General features: G+C 38.3%; 1 protein-coding gene across 4 annotated transcripts in view; it reads right to left on the bottom strand.

The window, feature by feature from the left end:
• HTT (huntingtin) overlaps nt 1–25,545 on the bottom strand; it is a 4,811,037-nt gene that overhangs the window by 154,302 nt on the left and 4,631,190 nt on the right. For all 4 annotated transcript variants that reach the window (XM_044062924.1, XM_044062926.1, XM_044062925.1 and 1 more), the window contains one exon: nt 16,143–16,356. In XM_044062924.1, coding sequence (XP_043918859.1) covers nt 16,143–16,356 — 214 coding nt within the window. The remainder of the gene's footprint in view (nt 1–16,142; nt 16,357–25,545) is intronic.

Here is a 25,545-nt window from a genome sequence, read left to right as displayed (position 1 = left end):
AATATCTAGTATGCAGGACGTATTACTCAAAATGGACAAAATGAATACCAAAATAGAAAGTTTCAAAGAAGATACTAGAAAGACGATGGAACATTTAGAAATTCTTATGAAATAAAGTGCACAAACCAGTAGTATGGAAGAAGCTTTAAATGATTGTGAAAAGAGAATAACTGAAGGTGAGTCTCACACCAAATTTCTTTTAAAACAAAACAACTGGGTCAAAGATAAAGTTGATGATTTACAAAAGAGACTGAGAAAAAATAACATTAGAATTTATGGTATACCTGAAAAGTATGAGGGAGACAATATAACAAATTTCTTAACAACTTGGCTGCATACAACATAAAATCTACCAGAAACTATAGCTTTTGGAATTGAAAGGGCATGTAGATCCCTGAGAGCACCGTTGAAGAAGGAAAGCTCACCACCATGTTCAATTATAATTATATTATTCATGTGGGTTTCCTGCGGGTGCTCCTGTTTCCTCCCACATTATAAAGACATGCATCTGGCACGTTTCTTCCAGGGCCTCCGCAGAAAACTGGCTTCATTCCAAGTTGGAATTTCCCGGTAAACAAATGTAAAATTAAAATAAATTGTTAGGTTTACTGTGTTACTATATATACAGTGAAATAATAAACTTATAAATGTATTTCTAAATTTTAAACAAATACTTCCTGTAAGAGAATGTCATTAAATTATAAGTAATACAATTGGTAACTTTAAGACTATGTAACTTAAGAATTTTACTTTGTTTAACTTTGCTTAGAATGTGTGTAGCTGGGTTACGTAAATGTCAGGTCAAAATAATATGCTAGTTAGAAGTGTTAAAGCGCTGGTTATTTTGTTTACTTGGTTCCTGTGTAATACATTCCTTTCACAGGTCATTTATGAAGCAATTAACACTTAAAAAAGGCTTGAGAAAGTGCAGTTGTGCACACTTACCATAAATGTAGATGTTTGAGTGTATTCACTGTTGCAGTCATTACATTTGGGTAATCCTGCTGGCAGGTTGCCCTCAGCTGGCCTGAATTCCAAATCCTGGGTCCTGCGTCGGCTGCTGTCACCCCTTCCCTGACGTCAGGTCGTCGGGGGTATAAAATAAGCAGCCAACGCCATTTTCTTTAGTTTTTCTTGCCCCAGATGTCAGGTGTCCCCCAAAAGGGCTGCCATAATTCAGATATGTATAATTACATGCACCAATATAAAATTTACCTTCATCTACAAGCAAATACACCACATAGGTTGCATAAATCAGAGAAGGAAAGATAGGTTCCCTCAGAAGAAAAGGGGGATGGTGAGTGGGTAACCTGGACTGCACCAGTGAATACACTCGAACATCTACATTTATGGTAAGTGTACACAACTGTACTATGTTCTTCGTGTTTCACTGTTGCAGTCATTACATTTGGGTAGAGTCCCAAAGCTAAGGTTGGGAGGCTGGAGCTAAACAGCATTAGGAGCGGCTATGAGGCCCTGCAGAACTGCAGTGGCAAAGCCTGCCCTGGATTTAGAGTAGAATGGCAGATGATAGTGCTTTGTAAAGGTGTGCACTGGACTCCAAGTAGCAGCCTCTAAAATGTCCTTGGTAGGTACTCTCCTGAGAAAGGCTGCTGAAGTGGCTGCTGCTCTGGTTGAGTGTGGCCTAATGCCCTTAGGTACTAGCTTGCCATGGTGTACATTGCAGAAACGAATGCAGTGGCCTATCCACTATGAAATAGTCTGCTTTGAGATCGCCTTTCCTTGTGATCCTGCAGCATATGTCACTAGTAATTGCTCTGTCTTTCTGAAAACTCTGGTTCTGTCCAAGTAGAATCTAAGCTGTCTGTGTACATCCAAAGAATACAGAATTCTCTCCCCCTTGTTCTGTGGATTTGGATAAAAGGTTGGCAGGTGAATAGTCTGGTTGAAGCCACACAGGACACCACCTTAGGCATAAATGTTGGGTTTGTCCTCAGAGAGACCCTGTCTGGATAAAAAATGATAAAACGTTCCACAGCCATGAGTGCCTGTAGCTCTGAAACTCATCTTGCAGAAGTTATTGCTAGGAGCAGAGCTGTTTTCCAAGATAAAAACTTTATATTAGCAGTAGCAGCTGGCTCAAAAGGAGGCAGGGTGAGTTTATCCAAGACATAGTTGAGGTCCCATGCAGGCATTGGTGATCTCCTTGGAGGGCTTAAATTTTTGGCTCCTCTGAGGTACTGCCTTAATAAGGGATGAGAAAAGATTGGTGGCTCTACATTGTAATGAGCCGAAATGGCAGAGGCATGAATTTTAATAGATGAAAAAGATAGGCCTTTGTCCAGCATCTCAGTTAAATATTGCAAAATCTGAGGAATATTTGGCAATGCTGTATCAGTTCCTTGTGCCTGGTTCCAAGCACAGAATCTCTTCCATTTTTCCAGAATACGATTTTCTTGTACTAGGGCTTCTGGCTTCCAAAATGACATCCATCACAGCTTTACTGAGAGATGTGTTTTGTATGACTACATTATTCGCCATGCTGTCAGGTTTAAAGTTCTAAGTTGGCTGTGCAGGATCTGACTGTTTTGCTGGGACAGTAGATGAGGTATTTGAGGTAAGGGCCAAGCTGGGCATTGAGACAAGCTCCTTAATATTGGATACCAGTACCAGTCTGGGGCAATCAGTATCATGTTTGGATTCTCCTGTATGACCTTTAGGAGTACCTTGGGGAGGAGAGGCAGAGGGGGAAAATGCATATACTGATAGGTGTTTCCAGCTAAAAGATAGGGCGTCCACTTTCCATGCTTGTCTGTGATAAATCCTTGTGCAGAATCTTTGTAGTTGGTAGCTGTGAGGGGAGGCAAATAGATCTATGCCTGGGCATCCCCATTTCCTTGTTATCATGCTGAAGACTTGTGGTTCTAGGTGCCACTCGTGGGGATCCATGAGGTTTCTGCTTAGTTCGTCTGCCAGAGTATTTTTCCTTCCTGGCAGGAATTGTGCCTGCAGATATACTTGGTAAGTCAATGCCGTGTCCCACAAAAGCATGGCTATTCAGCAAAAGGGGCAAGAATGTGTGCCACCCTGCTTGTTTATATACCACATGACAGTGGTGTTGTCTGTCTTTATCAGTAGTTGTCCTGGATGAAGTAGGTCCTTGAAGGCTGTCAGGGCATTTTGAACTGCTAGCATTTCTTTTTGATTTATATGTAGCTGCATTTGGTTTGAGGTCCATGTGCCCTGAATGCATCTTCCTGCCATGTGGGCCCCCAGGCATAATCTGATGCATCCGTTGTTAGTGCCTGCCTGGCTGGGGGTAATGTGAATGGTTGTCCCTTGTTTTGATAACAAGCCTTTGCCCACCATCGAAACTCCTGTTGCAGGCAGGGAATGAGTAATCATAGTTTCCAGGGTGTGGTAATGTTGAGTCCAAACACTTTTTAGGTACCATTCAAGTTTCCTCATATGCAATCTTGCATATGGAATTAGTAGGATGCAGGATGCCATGAAGCCCAAAGCCTGCAGAATTTTTCTTGCAGATAACTGGGCTTTTGTTGCCAACATTTTGAAATAGGTAGTCAGTTGCCTTTGTTTGTCTGGCACGAGATAAGCCATCTGGGCAGTTGTATTTAAGCTTGCACCCAGAAATATTATCTCTTGAGAGGGTACTAGTTTTGATTTATTTTCATTGACTGTGTACACTAGGCATGTTAGAAGTCTTTTCACAAATGCCGGATGCTGTAGAAGAATGTCCTTGTTCTCTGCTTGAATTAGACAGTCGTCCAAATAAGGATATATTTGTATTTCTCTTTGCCTGCAGAATACAATTGCTGGTGCCAGGCACTTTGTAAAGACCCTGGGCGCAGTAGATAAGCCAAAGGGCAGTGCAGAGAATTGGTAATGCATTGAGCCAGCCTTGAATCTGAGGTATCTTCTGCATATTTGTCTGATTGGGACATGCAGGTATGCCTCTTTTAGGTCTAAAGTCACAAGCCAAGCATTCTTGCCCAGCATGGGCAGAAGCTGCTGCAAAGTCAACATCTTGAATTTTGGTATATCCAGGAATGTGTTCAAAATAGATAGGTCCAGTATTGGTCTCCAGGCCTTGTCCTTCCTGGGTAACAAGAACAGTCGAGTAAAAACCTTACCCCTGCTCTTGCTCTGGTACTTGTTGAATGGCCCCCATGTCCATGAGGGATGAGACTTTTTTTTGTGCCTCTGCCCATTGATTTTTTGGCAGATCTGGCCAGCCGTTTGCCTTTGGCAGGGTATGGAAATGGAACTTGTAGCCTTATGACATGATATTTAGGACCCACTTGTCCTGGGTTATAATGTGCCAATTATGAGAAAAAAGTGCTAACTTTCCCCCTAAGGGTGCTGCCAGGAGATAAGTGCTTGGTGCAGGCAGGGGGAAGTCACTGGGACTGTTTCTTGTATGGTTGTGACTTCTCCAATTTTGGAGGTAGAAGCCCCCCATTGCTTTGAGCGATATGAACCTTGCGCCTGAGGTCTGCCTCTAGGGCGTCTGGATCTGCCCCTTTGAAGTCTGTCTGACACAGGAAAGGACCAATTCTTTGTTGGACAGTGTCTACTAAACCTAGGTGGCTGTACTTGTAAAAAATCTTTGACCGTTTGCATAGACTTAGCTTTGCCCTTCATTTTCTTTAACACCTCTTCTGCCTTAACACCAAACAAAGTATGCTGTAAAGGTGCATCTAATAATTTAACTTTAACATGATCAGGCAGATTTTGTTCCTTTAACCAAGCATGCCTTCTAATTACAGAACCTGTAACTGTGGCCCTGCAGGAGACCTCTAAAGAATCAAAACCACATTGCAAAGTATGCTTTCCAACTTGTTCAGCTGCATACAATAAATCCTGCATTTCCTTGTTTTCTTAACAACATTTTCTGTTTAAGCAATGCCATGACATGTTGCTGATATTTGAGCATATGAAATTGACAGTTTAAGGCCCTTATAGCCAAGGTAGCAGATGTGTAAACCTGTTTCCCCCATCTACCTAGTGCCCTAGAATCTTTGTCAGAGGGGGTAGGGTTTTTTTGCAGCGGAAGCCTTAACGCCTTTGGTACCCTGAGAAATAGTTTCTGGGTCTGCAGCAGGGTTTTTAAAAAGGAATTTATGACAGTCAGGAACCCTGTAATATCTGTCAGGCTTAACAGAAGCTGGAGGTAAGGAGTCAGGGGTAAGACTAGACTCCGAAAACACATCATCTACAATGTCTAACACAGATGGGACGGCTAGTGGCTTGTGTTGAGGTAGTAAAAGGAAATCCCTGAGCCTCTTGTTAGATTCTGAAAAATCTTGGCTCTCCCAGTGGAAATGTTCCCTCATGGTATGCAAGGTTTCCCCAAAAGAATAGTCCTCTGGAGGAGAAGCTGAAGGTATAGATTCTTCAGCATCAGAATCCTCATGGGGGGAAGAGAATATTCCTGATCAGAAGAGGAATCAGAAGAAATGGAAACCTGATCTGAAGATTCATAGTCAGTCTCTTGCCTAGGCCTCTTATCAGGAGGGGGATGGGAACCCCTGATCAAGGTAATCAAGTCTTCGGCCACTTTGAGCATCTTTTTTTTGTGCATAGAGGCCTGACCACGTGGCTCTTGAGTTTGTTTCTTTGCTTTCGAAGGTGCTTTAGTGTTTGCCTTTGAAGCTGAAGTAGGTTTGATGTAAAGATGTTTAGGTCTGAATACACCCTCAGAAGCCAATGCCTGCTCAGCGGCTCCAGACCCATCTGAAGGGATAATATCCAAGGCTCCAATAACTTGAGTTTCCAGCGGCATGGCCGACTCCACGTGGGAATCGGTAGCGGCATGTGACTCTAAAGTAGTGGGCATCAGGGGCTGCGAAAGCGTCTCACTGAGGACTGGCGAACCGGGGACTGGCTTAGGAGAAGCTTCGTCGTCGGTTTTGGGCCTCGGTTGTCTATCTCTTTCCTTTGCGTTTTTTGTGAACTCCAGTAGTCAGATGGCTATCCGACGACATTTCTGGATAATTAAACCGGCATCCAAAATAGTTTAAAGCAAAATCATATCGACGCTTAATAGTGCGTTGTTTAAATCTAGCACAAAACCGACAACCAGAAACGTTGTGTTCAGGGCCAAGGCAAGGAATACAGTAAGAATGAAAATCCTTATGAGGTATTTACTTCCCACAAGAAATACAATTATTAACTTTTTCTGACATCAGTCTGGAGCAAGAAAAAAGTTTCCCCAATGGGGTACTTCACTTTATTGATGACTTCGGATCTGAAACTCGAACACGAAAATATCAGGAGTCGGCCGACAGGCACTTGCGAACTGCTTCTGCTTCGGGCACCACGCGGCAAGAACGGCTAAAGAAAATGGCGTCGGCTGCTTATTTTATACCCCTGACGTCAGGGAAGGGGCGACAGCAGCCGATGCAGGACCCAGGACTTTGGAATTCAGGCCGGCTGAGGGCAATCTGCCAGCAGGATTACCCAACTGTAATGACTGCAACAGTGAAACACGAAGATCATCAGAAAGATGTTCCAAAAATTTGGAAAAGGCCCATGAAAAATAGGTACAAATCTGTACGCTGATTAACATAAAATGTGCATACATAATTATGTAACCCCGCCCACTCCAATGGAATTATGGGATACCAACTTTCAAATGAAAACTGAAGAACAGACAACCAAAATATGGCACCAGAGTCCCACTGCAGTCATTCCAATGTCTCATTACCTGGCTATTTTGCCCCATTTACCATAAACACAAATGTGTGCAATGCATGCATACTGCCTTTACTTCTACAATGATTATTTGGATTTTATTTTTACATTTGATAGCACGATGCACAAATACTAATAGATATCTGCTAAACAAAGCAAATTGGCAATACTGTCTCACAATGAAAGTAGACTTGGCATTAAAACTTCTCTGCCCTTGAGACTCACATTCATTGAAACCCACACCACATCCAAAGAAAATGCATCTGTTTTCAAATCATAGGCCCCTTGCACATGAAACATACATGTGTCCTTTGATACACCTTCCTGACTGTATTAAATTACATTCCTCGTATAAAATAGCACACTTGTTATAGCGCATTTTAAAATTTATTGTTTTGAACATTTTTCCATTAAGCAATGCAACAAAATGCATGAACCAATAATGACAAAACTGCCCAATTCAGAAAATTTCCATTATAAAAGTCTAGTCAAACTTCTACAGTCCACCAGTATCAGTAAATATGAACAATCTCTGCAGAAGTAAAAGTAATCTAAATAATTCCACATTAAAGAGATCTGAAACTAATGAAAAGGTTGCTGATAGCAAACAACTTAATATTTCATTGTTTCATCTACAAATAAAGTGTCTGTTGCCCTTGAGGAATAAATTGTCTAGGTTGCATTAAAAATGATAAGCTAATAATATTGCAATAGGGAATGGATGCCACACTGATAACAGGCTCATAGTTACTCGGTATCTCTGCTAAAGAGGACATTCTCAGGACTGCAGAATCCACCACCTTTAAAAGTACAACACAGTACAGCAATCCATCTACATACTGTGGGAATAGAACCCACAGCGTTCTTTATCAAAAGCTAGTATTATCCTGTTGTGCTAAAGAAGTAATGCCTGCAGTATGTAATCACCATTCAAAATAAGTAATGCCTGCAATAAGTAATAACTGTTCAAAAGTAGTAATGCCTGCATTAAGGAATCACAATTCAAAAGAATTAATGCCTGCAAGCTGAGCTGTTAAGTAAAAAGAACCACCATTAAAAATAAGCACAGGAACAAAGTAAAGCTGCCAGTTCGCACACGTTATGCCTGCAAGCTGAGCTGTTAGCCTGTTAAGTAAAAGGAATCACCATTCAAAATAAGCACAGGAACAAAGTAAAACTGCTGTTTCACACACATTATATGCCTGTAAGCTGAGCTAAACACACACACTCACAAAAGCAGTTAATTAAAGTTGCCATTTCTCTTAGCCCTAATGCCATTGCCTGCAACTGAGCTAAACAAAGTAAAGAAGATGCCGTTTCACACACGTTATGCCTGCAAGCTGAGCCATTAAGAAAAAGGAATCACCAATCAAAACAAGCACAGGAACAAAGTAAAGCTGCCAGTTAACATACATTATGCCTGCAAGCTAATCTGTTAAGTAAAAAAAGAATCACTCACTATTCAAAAGTGGTTCAAGAAGCTGCCATTTCTCTCAGCCGTAATACCTGTAAGCTAAACACACTCTCAAAAGTTATGCCTGCATTCTGCAAGCTGAGCCAAGCACAGTAAACAAAGTAAAGAAGATGCCATTTCTGCAAGCTGCTGCTGAGCCATTAAGTAAAAGGAATCACTGTTCAATCAAAGGTAATGCCTGCAAGCAGCTGAGCCAAGCACAGTAAACAAAGTAAAGAAGCTGCCCTTTCACAGACATACACACAGACACACACACACACACACACACACACTGCATTTGCCAGCTTTACACAGCAAAGTACCTTCTGTCAACAGTCCTTTCTGTCTGGTTAGTCCTCCTGCAACAGACACTTTCAGCTCTACAGTTGCCAGTTGAAGAAATCCTGCCTGAACGGCAGTTCGTTCATTAAACGGCAGAGCAGACACTTCCTGCCCAAACGGCAGTGCATTCCGAGTCCGACTGGCTTAAAAAGTAAATAAATCCTCCTGCCTTGGCTTAGAGATCCTGCGTTCTACCACCCGAACAGCAGTCCACTATTCAAACAGACACGCGGCATGTTGACGGAGCTGACTTCATCGCGCATGTGATGACATCATCTCCGAAAGCGCGAAAATCAAAAAAATACTTTTGAAAAATCGGAAATAATGGGGTACCACTCGGGAATCTTGGCACCCCATTATTGGGTCCCCAAAACTCTGTAAAATCCGAGTAATTCGGGACAGTTGAGAGGTTTGCCTTGCTCCCTATCTGCTTCTTGAGCTGTTTTGAAGAAAATCTAAGTAAAAGTTCATCACTAATGTCTTTGAAAACAGAAAGGAACATTCTTTTTCTTAAGTATACATGTCAGTAATCTACTCAAAATAACATCTTTTTTCTTCTTAGAAATGAGTTGGTAAAACAAAAGCTATGGTAATGTTTTATATTGAGCAGCTTCAGATATAGTATTTTCTTAGATTTTGCAGAATGTTAATAGCTTATGCTGTACTATTATTAAATCTACCCAGCCTCATAGAGTAAACTGCCTTTTTATGTTAATCATATTTTGCAAGAGAGGATACTGACTTAACATTTTACCAGTGTTTTTTTGCAATATTTTGTATTACTACAACTTGTTCTCATGTATGCAAGTTCCTGTCATTAAAAAAAAAATGAAAAGAAAAAAACCCCCGTATTTTCATCATATCGAACATAAAGAGCTGTTTAAGACTGGTTTGTCAAATGCTCACTTAATATATAACAGCAGTATAGTTGTTTATCGGATAACTCACTTATAGCCTTAGCTGCTCATACGTCTGTAAAGTGGAAATATTTTTTCATGAATTTCAGTCTTGACTTAGAAGCATGAATGGTCTGGAGAAGCTCATAATCCATAAAGATTCTAACATAATGAAAGGGTGTAACACTGATGAAAGAGATTCTGGTGTGGGGTCAGACTTCATGTGTTAAACAAAATCAAATAACTTGGTAAGAAATGCTCACTTTTCAGTATGACTCTGACACCAAAGGTTTAAAACTGTAGTTTCCTGTTTCTGTATTGTATTCTAGTAGAAAAGATTATACCTGCATGTAATTATTTTGATCCCAAGGAGTTATTAAATACAGGTGTAATCATACATGTTTTTACAAATCACAGTCATCTTTATTTTGGGAATATGATACTTATTAGACTGGACTTGTTTTCCAGCACAGCTGAAACTGTCTATTTATTAGCCTATTATTTCTGGTTAGCAAGCAATAAAACAAATAAAATAAAAAATTTCATACATGTGGTTACATTAAGGGAGAGTTGATCCTTTGCAGAGTGAACATGTGTTCCACTGAAAACTGCTCTTTGTTGGCAGCAATGAACTTGACAAGGTTTCCTTTGGCCCATGAGAGACTGCAGGAAGAATTCATTTTGTTTACAGCTCTCAGGAATACAATTAAAGATATGAAAAGTGTGCGTGTGTATAAAATGCCCCAGTTACTTATAACTGATGGTAAGAATTACCCCGGTTCAAACCCTGAACCTTAAGTACAAGGGCCTGCATTCTCTAACCACACCACCACTTGTGATTCAGGGAGTCAAAATTTGTGGTTTTGTGACAAATCAGTGAGAATGGAATTCACTAAATAATGCTAGCCTTTTAAGTTTCAGTCTTCTATCTTTTTTGGTAACACAAAACACTATTTCAGCAACTTTCTAAAATTATACAAGTAATATTTAAAATATGTCCCTGGTTTTGGGCCTTTGCCCCCCCCAAATAAATTTTGGCTTTTTCTACATTTCTTCTGCTGTGAAATTTAGAGCTTTAGATGTGTTAGTGTATGGTGCAGTGGTAGTGTTGCCTCACAGCAAGAGGTTCTCTGGTTTGATTCTTGATTGGGGTGCCTTCGATGTAGAGTCTGTATGTCTTCCCTCCCTGTGTTTATGTGGGTTTCCTCCCCTGTTACAAATGCATGCATCTGGAGCATTTCTCCCCGGGCCTTTGCTGAAAGTTGTCTTTATTCCAAGTCGGACTTTCCCAATAAACAAATATTGAATAAATTTTACATGGAGCTGAGAGCTTCAGGGGAAGAGAAGTTTAGTGCTGCTTATTCCAAGTCTGTTTGCATTGTTAGAAGCACAACAGGTAGTAGCCTTACTTTTGATGCAGATGGCTGTGGGTTCTACTCCCACAGTATGCAAATGGATCACTGATATTGTACTGTGTTGCAATTTAAAGAGAATGGATGCTGCAGTCCTGTGAATGTCCTCCTTTGGAGGGGTTACCCAGTAACTATGAACCTGTTATCAGTTTGCCATCCATTCCCTATTGCAATATTACTAGCTTATCATTTTTTAATGTAACATAGGCAATTTATTCTTCAAGGGCAGCAGCCACTTTATTTGTAGATGAAACAATGAAACAAAGTTGTTTCCTACAGATCCCTTAAATGTGGAATTATTTAGATGACTTGACTTCTGCAGAGATTTTGCATATTTACTGATATTGGTGGATTGTAATGACAGAAGTTTGAGTGGCCTTTTATGGTTGAAATTTTCTGAAATGGGTAGTTTTGTCATTATTGGTTCATACATTTTGTTTCAATGCTTACTAGAAGACTTTTCACAACTACAAATTTAAAACACATTCTAACGGGTGCTGCATTACACAAGGAATTTAATTTAATGCAATCAGGAAGGTGAATCAAAGAACCCATACCTGTATGCATGGCCCTAAAAATGTGTTTGAAAACAGCCCAGAGGAAAGTGTGAAAGGCTCAAAATCTTTGGCAAATTTTAAGCTTTATTCTTTTACCAAAGCAATGGATGAAGGTAAAACAGTTCACATCACATTACCTTGACCTGACCAAATCTTTTGAAACAATTCCCTACTCGGGTGGAGTACAAAAGATGAATAATGTAGGAACAAACACATGCATCATTAGCTAGATTGCCAACTTGCTCACAGGATGTAGGAGATCAAAACAGGGAAAGAGACCAGTCATCAATGAAGTCTCCCAGGGTTCGGTGCTGAGACTTTTTCTGTTTGGCATATACATCTCAAAAGTAAAAGGAAATACCAAAGGGCTTTGTCAGCCAAGTTTGAGATGACTGCAAGCTAGGAGCAGTTAATGAATCCCCAAATGATTTAACCATCATGCAGAAAGGTTTGCCCCAAATAACAACTGGTGTCAAAATCATGGCAACGCCCTCTGAGAACTGACCCATTTGTTTGGCATTTGGGAACTTCTATGTACAGTGACCTAACCTTTGACCAACATGTGCCCAGAGGTATAAGAAAACCTTTCTATATTGCACAGCTTATAAACAAATTGATTGTGACTAGATCTAGAGATGATGTTGGCACCCTTTACAAAGTTCTCATTAGGTCAATCATTTTGTATAATGCCCACTTTTGCATTTATCTGTCCAGCCCCATGCAACAACTGGAATATCTTCAGAGATACCTTACTAAAGTATACAAGTCCTAAACAATAGGTCTTGCATGGACCACCTCAAAGATTTATTACTATACTCAGTATCCTACAGTGTGCTTAGAGGTGACATGTCTGGCATAAAAGGCATTCTCCGACCTAATACAGATAGACCTACTAAACATCAGCAAGTCAAATGGCATCAGAAATACTCAGTCCAGGTATTTAAATTGAATGTTGTGGAGAGACGGATATATATCACAGAGACTACCGCTGTTCCAGAACATGCTATCCATAAAAATAAAACAAAGCTCATCTGTCCATATTCAAATGCAACTTGGATCTAAGAATGGGTAATAGAAAATGTACTCCAGGATTGCCCCTCATGCCACTAATGGATACAGGCAGTTCCTAAATGTTGCATCCCTTACATGGGTCCCCTCAAATTATCTATGGTATGACCACAGTTATTCTCATTAGGGCTGCTATACAATTATTAGCCATGGGATAGGTAAGACCAATCAGAAAATGTTAATTCAAGCACCAAAAGGGAATTGGCTAAGCTTAAAATGTCCTCCAAGTGAACCTATGTTGTGGCATTAAATAGTTATAAAAATTGCGTTGATTAGATCACTAAGTGCCCCTCTCACCCTACTGTCTTCAATAGCTTCCGGCACTTATGTAGCGTAACAAATATATAAGTGCACTGATTTTATTTTTGCATAATAGTTTAGTATGATAAGATTAGCTGTAGCCTATAAGTTTACAGATATATTTATCTCTTCAGGTCCCACTTTTTTTTTTTTTTACTTATTTAGTGATTTAATTATAATAATGTTGAATGAGCAAATAATTTAAAATATTTAATGGATAATTTATACTACTATTAGATTAAAATGTTTACAGTACATTATTTGTGGGATTATTTAATATCTGTGATTAATATAACAGGAATATTAAATGTAATAATGGGGAAATAGATTTAAATGGCAAAATATATAACTAAATTAATAGTAGCTCATTATTTGAACTTATATATAATATTATATTATTTGTAAGTTACTGTAACTTTTGGCTATTTTTTTATGAATTTTTAGGTATTGGTAGGTAGAGAGATTGTATAGTAGTTTGTCTTTTCAACAGGCAAACCTGGAACTTTGGTATCCATGGCAGGTCATGTTTTATTAGTAACACACACAGTTACAGGTGTAAACTTGTTTCTGTTATTTATGAGTTTTAGTAGTTTAGTTTGTAGAAAGGAAAATTCAAAAATCTGGACTGTTACGATAGTATTGGAGGAATGCATTACAGTCTTACATACAATTAAATTAATATGGTGGATAAATGTGTTATACTGTCTTTTAAAAGAAATATTTTTAAATGCACAGTATGGATAGTTTTAATCTATTATCTATGAATGTAAATGGATTAAATAATGGCAACCAAAGGGAATCATTAATGAGGTATCTAAAATTAAATAGAGGAGACATTCTTGCAAGAGACTCACTTGAAAGATAGAGATATACAATATTTAAATAACTTAGGTTATGAGATGCTATCAGCTGCTTCTTTTAACAAAAACAGGAGAGGAACTACTATACTTTAGAGAACATTTATTGTAATGTCTAATGTCATGGAAGCCATTAATGATCCCAAAGGGATGTAAACATTTGTAATAATTAAATGTAACTGCAAACTCTATACACTAGTTCATCTTTATCAGTTTCCTGGAATAGAGTGGCAAAAGATCACTTAAACAAACTACAAAGCCAATGGAAGGGTAGTTTAATTTTAGCAGGGGACTTTTAACTGCATATCTAGCATATAAGATTCAAGTGACAAGAAGAAAACTAAAATTCTGGCATCAGCTAAAGCACTAAACAGATGGATTAGTAATAATAATAATTTAGTGGGTTTAATAGTAAAAGCAGAAGATAAGTCATTGTTCTTCACTCATTCTTATGCGCATGGGACACAAACTAGAACTGATAGGATTTATGCACAGATTTACTTAAAAGTAAATTATTTTAAAACTGCTCCTTGTCCTTTATCTGATCATAATGCACTTAGTATTAATATATTAATGGGTATAATGACATTTCAGTTTATTTATAGAATCCCAGTGTGTGTGTGTGTGTGTGTGTGTGTGTGTGTGTGTGTGTGTGTGTGTGTGTGTGTGTATGATGAAATTGAAATAATTTAAAAGTTATCTTAAGGAACAAATTGCAAATTAATTTTTTTTTATTTTTGAATGATAATGGTCAGGTTAGTAAAGTCATACTCTGGGAGGCCTTAAAATACTTATTAAAAATATAACATGAAGATGATCTTGTAATAAAATGAAACAGTGTGATAAAGAGTTGTTAGAAATACAAGAGAAAATATAAAGCAACATTTAAACAACAAAGAAATAGATAATAAATACTGAAGTTATTAAAAAAATTAAAGACAAAATATCAAAGAATTTTAACAACATGGAGATAGCTTTAGAAAACCAAAAATTGCACTGTCATGTGATTATTAAAAAAATCTACAGAGATTAGCTAACAAAAGGAAGATGTTAAGCAAAAAGGTACAAGTCAATAATACCCAAAATCCTCACACTAATAAGCTTACTTAAGATTTACAAGAAATGCTTAACTGAAGAGATGGGGTAAGAGGGAGGGGGTGTTTATCTGGACAACTGATATGTGTGCCAATAAAAGGAGGAGTCTCCATTTTTTTAAATTCTAAAATGTGAGGCAGAAAGTTAGGTGGCAGGGTGCAGAGCTGGGACCTAACTGGCTCCTGCATTTCAGCAGCCCAAGTACCCGATACAGACCTATTTTTTTGCTCATTACTTGAAGGGCTAGGGTGGGGGGGACAAAGATCTGGTACTGTCTCAAGCTACACCTCTACTGCACAACATAGTATAACTTGTCACCCATAGAAGAGTCTCTCCTTTACATAATGGGACTAACCTTTACATGACCACTATGTAGCCAGAATAGTTAGAACAGACACAGACTAGCAAGTAGCAACTATAGCCAGCTAGCAAGAATTATCATTCACAGTGCTCCTGAATGTCCTCATTCCAATCCTACAAGGTAATATACTTCATATAGGCTAATCCAACAGACTGTCTAATGGGAGACAGCCAGCACAAGACGCTCCTGTGGTGAACAACCCTAATTACTTCCTTCAAAAGAGGGCAGCTGGACAATGGACTTTCAATCTTGCCCCACTCGGCCAGATGCTCAGGTAGAGGCTCTGATATTAGAATTCTGTTTGGCTGTATCATAGTTAGGATTAAAACCTTTACTTTGATGGAGGCAGCTCAGTTTGTTTTAACATTTCTGCAATTCAGAAATTATTTGTAAATATAAACACATATTCATGTTTCTACCTAGAAAAGAACAGCAAGTAAGTAATTAAACACTCTGATTGACCTCCTGCATATCCACAAAACAAACAACACCAGAATTACCCATTCTAAAGACTTAAACTTTGCCTGTGATATAAAAAGGACCTGCTGGAGAGACAAGTATGTATCCCAGAGACTATCCCATCTATGGAACAGTCCCCATCCATGTGAAGCAGAGTTCCTCCCTAACCCACTTCAACTGCAACTTGGACAATTAGATTGGGAACAGGAAATTCATCCCTGGTTTCTGGTAGCGAAGAATCTACTCCATCTGTAGTCTCTAATGGACACAGGCAACCTGTAAATCGTTCATCTCCCAGGCCCCTGCTTGTAAATGTTATCTTCCAAACTCTTGCTTACACTTATCAAGGGTATCAGAACTAGTCAGAGATTTGGGATGCATGGCTAGGCTTAAAAAGGACCTTGTGGTCATTAGTCTTGTAAACACCAATGAACCTATAAGCATCAAAGATTCTTGATCAAGATGCAACCTGCAATTTATTCACAAAAAAACTTTGGTTACCATGTGATAAAAATGAGGTTTAATGTACTGACAGCTGTAGAAATTATACACTATAAGTTATTCATTTAGCAGCATATATATAAAATTTGCAAAAACTAATTTAGTAAAGCTATGCATATTTCAAGATCTCTTAATCAAATGACATGTAATATGTTTATCTTCTTACCTGTATACATGCACGTTAACATCAATCCTAAAGCAGCCATTGCTCTGTGAGGGCTGTGCATGTTAAGTCTGTCAACACTAAGCTTCACAAGAGCCTCACCATCCAGTCTGGAGAGTTGTTCTGAAAGAAGAAGGCGTTCTAACCCACGCAGGACACAGTGATATACTACAGATGGAGTAGATTCTTCACTACCAGATAACATCACACCACACATCTGGGGATAGAAAAATAAATTTAACACTTTCTGCAGTCATATTTTTTCTGAGTATACCCCTGGGATGTTGTTTAACAGAGTAATATAATACACAGCATAAAAACAGACAAAAAAATTACTAGTTTCTCTTTCTGCTGGCTAGCCCATCATTCAGTCTTGCTTCCTCTATGTTTCTACAGATCCCCCTTGCTATGATGGTGGATGTACCTATTTCAAGAGGAAGGGTGTGATCACAAACCTCTCACCTGTACAGATTTTCACAGAATGTCCAGATTTATTACTTATATTTTCAGTCTTTTTCACGTAAAATTGTGTTATTTTTTGCCAAATCACTGACAAATCATTAAGGGTTGAAGTGAGAAAATAATGGCAGACATCTGAATTTCAGACTTCATACCCTTCAGAAAATTCATGTTAATGCAAAACCTGTTATTCTATCAAATTTCTAAGTCTGTAAGAGCAATATTTAAAAAGCGTCCCTATTTCTGGGCCTTTGTCCCCCCTTATGGCTTTGTCCAGATTTCTTGTTCTAAGAGGTTGAGAGGTATGAATCTCAACCAAAGGTGGCACAGCTAGTCTATGAAATACAACACTCTTAGAAGGATAGCAGTAAACAGAGAATATAATGTATTTGTTTATTTTGCTGTGCGTGTTTGAGTTTGCATGTCTGTGTGCATGCATATGTGACAGAGGTATACATGCTCAGACATGAAAACTAAACATCTAGTAACACTAGCTCTGGAGCCCTACAGCTGAAAAAGATAGTAGTCCACAGGTTGCTAATTCTTCTTCCTCTCCACAGATGGCTCTCAAGCCCAATAAGTCCAGTACCATACCTGAGCTCCGAGCAATACATACAGATGCCTGGTTTCAGTGACAGCAGGACAGCTCTTCTCTTTTCTATTACAAATCTATAATGTGGAGTTATGGGAGAACAGAATGCCTGGAATGTACAAACAGTCAATGTAAATTTTTATCAACAAAAGCATATTCATAGGTACTAAGACACAGCAAAGCAGATGATGGTATGGTTAACAAGACTTTATAACCTCAAAATTTGTGACCATAGGTATCCTACCAAATATGTGATGGAACTTTGCTAAAGTGTGCATTCTTCAAAACAGGTAGCAGCAGTCAGTGTTTTATCTTTCATCAGTGGTGTAGTAATCTTGGAGTTGATAACAGCAGTGCAGTGGCTTACCTTGAAAGGAAAAAAGTCTGGCCCAAAACAGCAAGTCAGTTGTTTTACTTTCAAATGACTACTTGATTCAAAAGGCATGAATATGGGACAGTGTACAAGGGATGCATTAGATTATATATTGAAATTGTGCAATACAATTAGTGTACTAAGCAGTGGACTAAATGTTTAGTTTGGGAAAAAAAAAATATTTCAAAGTTGTGAAATAACACTACCTATTACAGCATTTCGAATACTGGGCTAAACCAGAGATTTCAGAGAAAGAAGAGTCATTATTAGGAGAGCTGGCCTCCCTGTTGCAGAAGGAAGTAGTAGTGTACAAAAACTGACAGGTTAAAAAAGAGCCACAAAGACGACAGATTGTACTATTGAGGAAAAATTTTGTAGTATTACTATTATGCAAGAAATCCAGAATTTCCAAATAGAATATATTCAAAAAGACTGAGAAAAATTAATGGAAATTTAAATACTTGCACAAGAAAAACTGTCAAAAGCTTCAAATGCAAAACTGTGTTCATTAATACAAGAGATTCTGAAAAACATTATATATTCCAAGAAATTTGGGACCGTTTGGAAAAAGAAGCAACTGAGAAAGTAAGAAAACACAAAGAACAAAACCTGGAGAGTTTTCAAAGGTATAAAAAGAAATGTGGACATGGGAAGGAGAGAGAGAGAGTGACAGACCTGATATGGTGCAATATTTATGCAAAGGAGCTAAACAAATCAATACAAAAAAGCAGCTCCAAACATACTTGAAGAGAAATACAGGCAAAGGCACCCAGGTATGGAAAATTTCACAATAGTAAAAATAAGATCACAAAGGGGAAACACAGAACAGAAGATTCATACAGCAGAAGTTAAACAAATAGAAGCTGAAGTTATGGAATACCTGCAAAGTGAAGGATTTAGTGTTGAAAGTCTAATACAGGTTCACAGCATACTGGAACAACGAGTCCCCAAATTAAGAAGAAACAGGTAGAATAGGAGACATCTGAAGAAATATGGACATGGAAAAGAAAAAGAGATTTAATATGATGCAAATTTTATGCAAAAGAGAAAGCAAAACTAATCAATACAAAAAGCAGCACCCATGGATATTTGAAAAGAAATACAGGCAAAAGCATCCATACATGGAAAATTTCACAATACAAAAAAAAAAACAAAGGAAAAAAAAGAGGATTAGTGATGGAGAAGTCAAAGAATAGCCCAAGACAGAGGACTGTGCACTCATTGGTTTACAAAGTCCACTGAACATGTGGAAGAGACAGACAAATGCCAGAACAGGAAACAGTCGTACATTTTGTTGCTGTGTGTGATACACTAATGACACAGGGCCTGTATACTGAAAGGCATAACAATGTGGCAAGACTGTTGCACTGGGGATTGTGCAAACATTACAATACTGAATTAGCTGAAAAGCACTGGAAACATAAGCCACAATGCATTATAGAGTTTATATCACAATGAATCACCTATTACTAACAGTTTACAAAATTAATGTGAGAAAACCAGATATACTAGTCCAGGAAAAGAAGACAAAAGTAGCACTGATCATTGGAAATTACTGCACCCAATGATTACAGTGTCTTATGTAAAGACAGAGAGAGAGACAGACAAAGTTATAAAATACCAGGTTTTCTAAGGAGACATGATGGAATGTTGAAGAAGGATACCCAGACAGTTACAACAATAGCTAGATCAATGGGTCTCATAAAAAAGAATTTGCAATCATATTTACATATGCTACCAAAATCCGCGGTGGTGGTGCTGTGGTAGCATTGTTGCCTCACAGTAAGACGCTGTCCGGTTCGATTCTCAGCTAGAGCGTCTTCTGCGTGGAGACTTGCGTGAATGGGCGCACCTTCGTTGAAGGTTGTGCATCAGGGCTGGTAACTCGGCACGTAAAAATCAACTACCAATCATTAGCAGACTGCAGTTTCGCTGTGGCGACCCCTAACCGGGAAAAGACGAAAGACACAACAACATTTACATACGCTACCGATACATATAACTCTGTATGAATTGCAGGAGGAGTAATTTCTAGGCACACTGCAACTACTATGAAGAGCACTTTTGGCTAACATGAAAGATCAAAACAAAACTAATTTCACAAACTTTAATCACACTTTGACTTAGGAATGTGGTCCACTCTCGTCTTGAGAAAGTGTTTGTGTGTGTGTGTGTGTGTGTGTGTGTGTGTGTGTGTGTGTAAAACTGTACTTGTGGTCTGGCTGATATTCATATGAAAAATTTGATGTTAGACTTTCTTTTTCATGTCTGGTAGTCTTTGTGGTATTCAACTGGACTGAAGCTTGAACTAGAAATAGTGTTGCAGTATATATAATCTGATGTGAGGGAGCTCAAATGTTTGAGCATAAAGAAAGAAAGAAGAAATTAAGTCTAAACCCTCACGTAGGGGGATTCTGGTTGGTTGTAGTAGGAGTTGCCAGTGTGGGGACAGTATATAAAAACACACTTACTTTCTGGAATTGAATACATGTGTGGGTGTCTATATATAAATACGCGCGCACACACACATATTGATACTTACGCAAACACACACACACATATATATATATACACACACACACACACACACACACACACACATATACACACACACGTGTGTGTGTGTGTATGTAAATACACACATACAGACACACACACGATTCAAAATACAGATAAATAATATATGGCGCTATCTGATATCATAAAATAACCATTCCTTTGACACACAACAGACAGAGACCATTTAATCAAACACACAAACCATCAAGTCATGCTGACAGGTGCTGGTCCAAGATCACAGTACAGAAGGGAGTGAGCTTTTCCAGCTCTAGTAGTGAGATCTCGGAGGTGGTATACATAATTAGCGGGGGGGGGGTGCACAGCATGTCATTTAGCTTTATGGTTTGGGTGTTCGATTATCTGGAGTTGATCTTTTGGGTGTCAACAATGTGGTGATTCAGCAATGTGAACTAGACACATATATAAGGCATTTCTTTGGATTTATACAAAAGACAAAACTGTGTTATGTATAAATGCCTGACCAAACAGTTAATTTAAGTATAAAAATATTTTCAGTATTAGTCTGGGCAGGTAGCTTGTTATATCAGTATTTGTCAATATGTAGGATTTCTTCCAAGAAAGATGCATGCCGAGAAATGGGTTGATTAGAGATCTCACAGTATGAAAACTAAGAAACTGTTAAAAGTACAATTAATGTAATATTCAGTCATTAACTAGCAATTACACAGTCTGGGTGCCAGCGCAGAAGAAATATGGACAAACTAAGCAGAAAAGAAGAAAAAGCTCAGGATGGGAAAAACATTGCAAGTATTCAGCATAAAATGGTTCAAGTTTCAGCTTTAGCACAGCTGATGGCTTCCAGTAATTTAGCAAAAAAGAATCAAATGCAGGCAGAGGTGTTTAAAACAAGTGATACACTGGAGGAATATATAAAAGATAGATGACAAAATGCTGGAAAAAATAGAAGCTTTAAGTAGCTATATGGATGACCTTAGAAGACTGCAGAAATGGCAAGTTGAAATGAAAACACTACATGAAAATGAGGCTTCTCAACAAGAGCTATTTAAAAACAGTCGAGTTAGAAGTCAGTGCATGTACAGAAAACAATATTTTTTGCTACACCAGAGATACTGGAAAGAGTACACTGCATTAATTTTAAGAATGTACAGACAACTAACTGGTCTGGTGTTCCACAGCAGAATATGTTAATTAAGTGAGCACACCATGTGTATGCTACAAATCTGGCCATGAGAAAGCAGGTAATACCTAAACTAGTAAAGATACAATCGCACTGACAGAAAGAGCGGTTTATGACAAAATGGAGGCAGAAGAGAAAAGTATTAAAACTGGGGATACCTGAGTGTTTGTTGAAAATGATTATCTGCTGTTTATCAGGCAGAAGTGAAGCAATTTTATCCCGGCAGTCAGGGGATGACGAGATTCAAGTACTTATATCCAGGTGTCTTCAGAACAGACTTACCTGGAGGACCAAGGACATTTTGGATGTAGAACAAGCTAAGGAGTAAATAAAAACGTTTATTTGAAACACAGTGAGCCGTCAAGTTGAAAGAAACACTGCTTCTCAGTTTTCTGACAATAACAACAAAGCCAACAGTAGAGACTTTGCAAGTTAAACCTTTTCAATTACTCCAAAAAAATGCTTCAGTGGCAATAAAAAGCTCAGCTGCTAACTAGAAGAATTAGGAGCAGCTTGAACTTGAACCACAGACTGGCAATAGCAAATCAAGATGATCAATAAAAAAACAGCAACAATGAGAAACTAGTGAATAAGTGGGAAAACTAAACCATAAATCCTCCTACATATAGTTTAGGCATGTGAAAGTATAGCTGTGTAACATCTTACCTTTACAGTATAATATGCCCTACTTCTCACAGTTTGCAGCTTATGGCACAGGATAAAATTGAAGAGAAAGTGTCACAGGAAGATGCAATAGAACTTTCTATGGAATGCCCACCGGAAATGGAAAACAAAAAATGTGCCCGCAATTTAGAAGAAAATGAGCTAAGAGAAGAGTTCCTTGATTTAATAGAGATAGACATATTAAGATCAATTAAAGAAACAGACTGCAGAAGGTCAATAAAAAATAAAAAGTCAGAAGTTTGATAAAACAAATGAACACAGTAATTAGGACTGTCCATATAGATCCATGTGATATAACAGAAGTAAACAGAATATATTACTGTGCAGCTAAATTAATAATTGATAAAGTTCTACCACAAGAACACATGGTAATGAGGGAAAGGAAGGGGAGAAATCAAATACCATCATGGAAGTATCAAATAGAGGAAACTATAAAGCAATTAAGACAAGGAGTGTCACTGTTAGAAGAGTATAGAAGAGGGAAAAGGTCAACAAAAATACTTAGGATAGATGTGATAAAAGCAATGCACATTATTACAACAGATCAGGATCTACCATGCACTAATGCAAATAAACAAAAAATCTCAGCACAGGCAGAAAAACGTAGAGGTTACACAGATAAATATAAAGGAAAAGTACAAAATAATGCAGTTTATTGATGACCCAGAAAAGTTTTATAGAGAACTGAGAAACAAGGTAAAAAAAATTGAAAGACCACCAAAAAAGAAGAATTTTGGAGAGGTATCTATGACGATCCTGTGGAACATAACAAAGATGGTAAATGAGTAGAAAAGGTAAAAGAATGAATAAGAAGTTTAAAGGTACAGGATACGAAATGGGATGAAGTAACAGCCAGTGAGACTGACACAAAGTTAAGAAAAGCCTCTAATTGGAAAACCCCAAGCCGAGATGCAGTACCTAATTTCTGGTTAAAAGGATTAACATCTTTGCACGAAGATTCAGCCATGAGTAAGATCTATTTATTTGCGCATCTGAACATACACCAACTTGGCTAACAGCAGGAAAAACAATGCTAATACTAAAGAGTGAACCTGCAAGCTACCCTAAAAATTAGAGACCAATAGCTTGCCTTCTGACGACTTATAAACTATACACTGGAATTGATGCTGACAGAGTTTATAGTCATTTAGACGAAAACTCAATTATGGCAATAGAACAAAAGGGCAATAAAAGAAAGTCATATGGTTCATAGAGTAGTTCTAAGCTAACTGCCCTTGAGAGCCATTTTAAACCTAGCCAATTATCCCTTGTGAGACTCAAACCGTGCACCTCGTGTTTGTAAGGCAAACACCTTAACCATTAGGCCACTCTCCCAACAAAGGATCACTTGTTGTTAAATAAAGTCATAGTGGAGAACTGTAAAAAGGGAAGAATTTAAGTATGGCATGGACTGACTACAAAAAAGCATCTGACAATATCTCACATTCATGGATAAAAGAGTGCTTAAAAATGTGTAAGATACACCTTACACTGATCGACTACATTACAGTGACCACGAAACAGTGGCAGATCACTCTGCAATTAAGCCATGATAAGGGGCAAATTATTACTCTAGGGATAAAAATTTCAAGGGGGATATTCCAGGGTGAGATTCTGTCACCGCTGCTGTTCTGCCTTGCCCTTAACCCATTAAGCTGTCTACTTAACAGCTTAAGCCATAATTTGGCTCCTATTAAACAACAAAGTGTAAACACTTATCTTCTCTTTGCCAATGATTAAAACTGTATAGCTCATCAGATGAGGAACTGAAAGCACAATTGCAAGTGGTCAAAACTTTTTTTTGATAAACATGCAAAAGCAACCTTTAAAGCAGGAAAACTGCAGCACCAATAAAACATCAGTTTGGGACAAGAATGTGATATAAAAGAACTTGAGCAAGAGGGAGTGTATAAATATTTTGGAAATGATGAAGGATCAACAATAAAACATGAACAAATGTGAATAAAACTTAGGAACACTTTAGAAGACTTAAATTAATCCTGAAAACAGCGTTGACATTAAGGAACAAAATCCAAGCTATAAACCAATTTTCTCTTCCTGTCCTAACTTACAGTTTTGGAGTGAGTGACTGACTGGCCCCATAACGTGTTGGATAAATTAGATAGGAAAACAAGAAGGATGCTTCATGCTCACCAAATGATTTATAAAAACAAGTGCATACCAAGATTATATATTCCCCGTTCCAAAGGAGGGATGGGTCTTCTTGAAATGGACTACCTGTTCAGATCTGCAATCATGGGACTCCACACATATCTGCTGACCTCACAAGACCCAAATGTAGTGAAAGTTTTGAAGCATGAGGAGAATAAATCTAAGATGGCTTCTCTGCTTAGTCTAGCAGAAGCATATTGGCATCAAGCAGGAATGGAAATCAAATCACAAGTACATAAAAATTCGGCAGCAACTGAATGTGCCAAAAAACGAAATAATATAAGGTGGAAGGACCAGATGAGAAGGCAAGAAATGTGGAAAATGCATAAATATAGTTGCAATTATAGAAAACATCTGGATGAACCTCATGTTGACCAGGAACGAACACAGGAATGGTTAAACAGAGGTGAATTCAAACCAAGAGATGGAAGGTTAATATTGGCGGTACAAGATAGTGGGCTACATACACATTGGTTTAAAAGTCCAATGAACATGTGGGAGAAACAGACAAATGTAGGTTTTGTAAAAAAGAATTGGAAACAGTTGTACACCTTGTTGCTGGTTGAGACATACTAATGTCATAAGGGGGTTAAAGGCATAATAATGTGGCTAGACTGTTGCACTGGAGATTGTGCGAACATTATGGTACTGAAGTGGCTGAAAAACACTGGAAACATGAGCCACAAAGCATCATAGAAAATGATGAAGTCTACATTACATGGGATCACCCATTACCAGCAGTTCAGAAGACAGACGCTAAAAAAACAGATATAGTGGTACATGAAAAGAAGACAAAAATATCATTGAAATCGCCACACTCAGTGACTACAGTGTCTTGCATACACTCATAAAATATAAGGATTTGCAGGCGGAAATGAGAGTAGTAGAAGAAACGGGTCTTAAAAAAAAAGAATCTACAATCATATTTAGATATGTTACCAATATATGTAACTCTGTACGAATTGCAGGAGGAGTCATTACTGGGCATATTGTGGGTGCTGCGAAGAACACTTTTGGCTGATATCAAAGACTGAGACAATACTAAATACGAAATTAAAAACAAATTGGAGTATTCTTTACTCTTGGGATATCCTGACGAGGACAGCTGAACCTCCAGCCAGCATAGCAAAGCCTGTACACCTTCCAGGCATCATACATCAGATGTATGCCCTAAATGCAAGGCATAAGGTACACATGTGACATACGGGAGGCCTAACCCTCAGAAGTGAAGCACCCCAGAAGAACCACAGCAACCCCAGAGAAAAGCAACAACATACATCCAGGAAGGGAAGAAGAAGAAGGAAAAAAGGATGTAAGAAGGACTACTCAGCCAGAAGAAGGGGAAACAGAATTAATAGGGGGCAGGAGAGAGGGATAAATAATGCAACAGTAAGAAGCAGGACATCTA

Source organism: Protopterus annectens, chromosome 2.part1 (assembly GCF_019279795.1).
Source record: "Protopterus annectens isolate FY-2018-M chromosome 2.part1, PAN1.0, whole genome shotgun sequence".
In the NCBI taxonomy this organism is placed as follows: Eukaryota; Metazoa; Chordata; order Ceratodontiformes; family Protopteridae; genus Protopterus; species Protopterus annectens.
The sequence above is the reverse complement of the archived record's forward strand: the minus strand, read 5'-3'. Positions and strand labels throughout refer to the sequence as shown.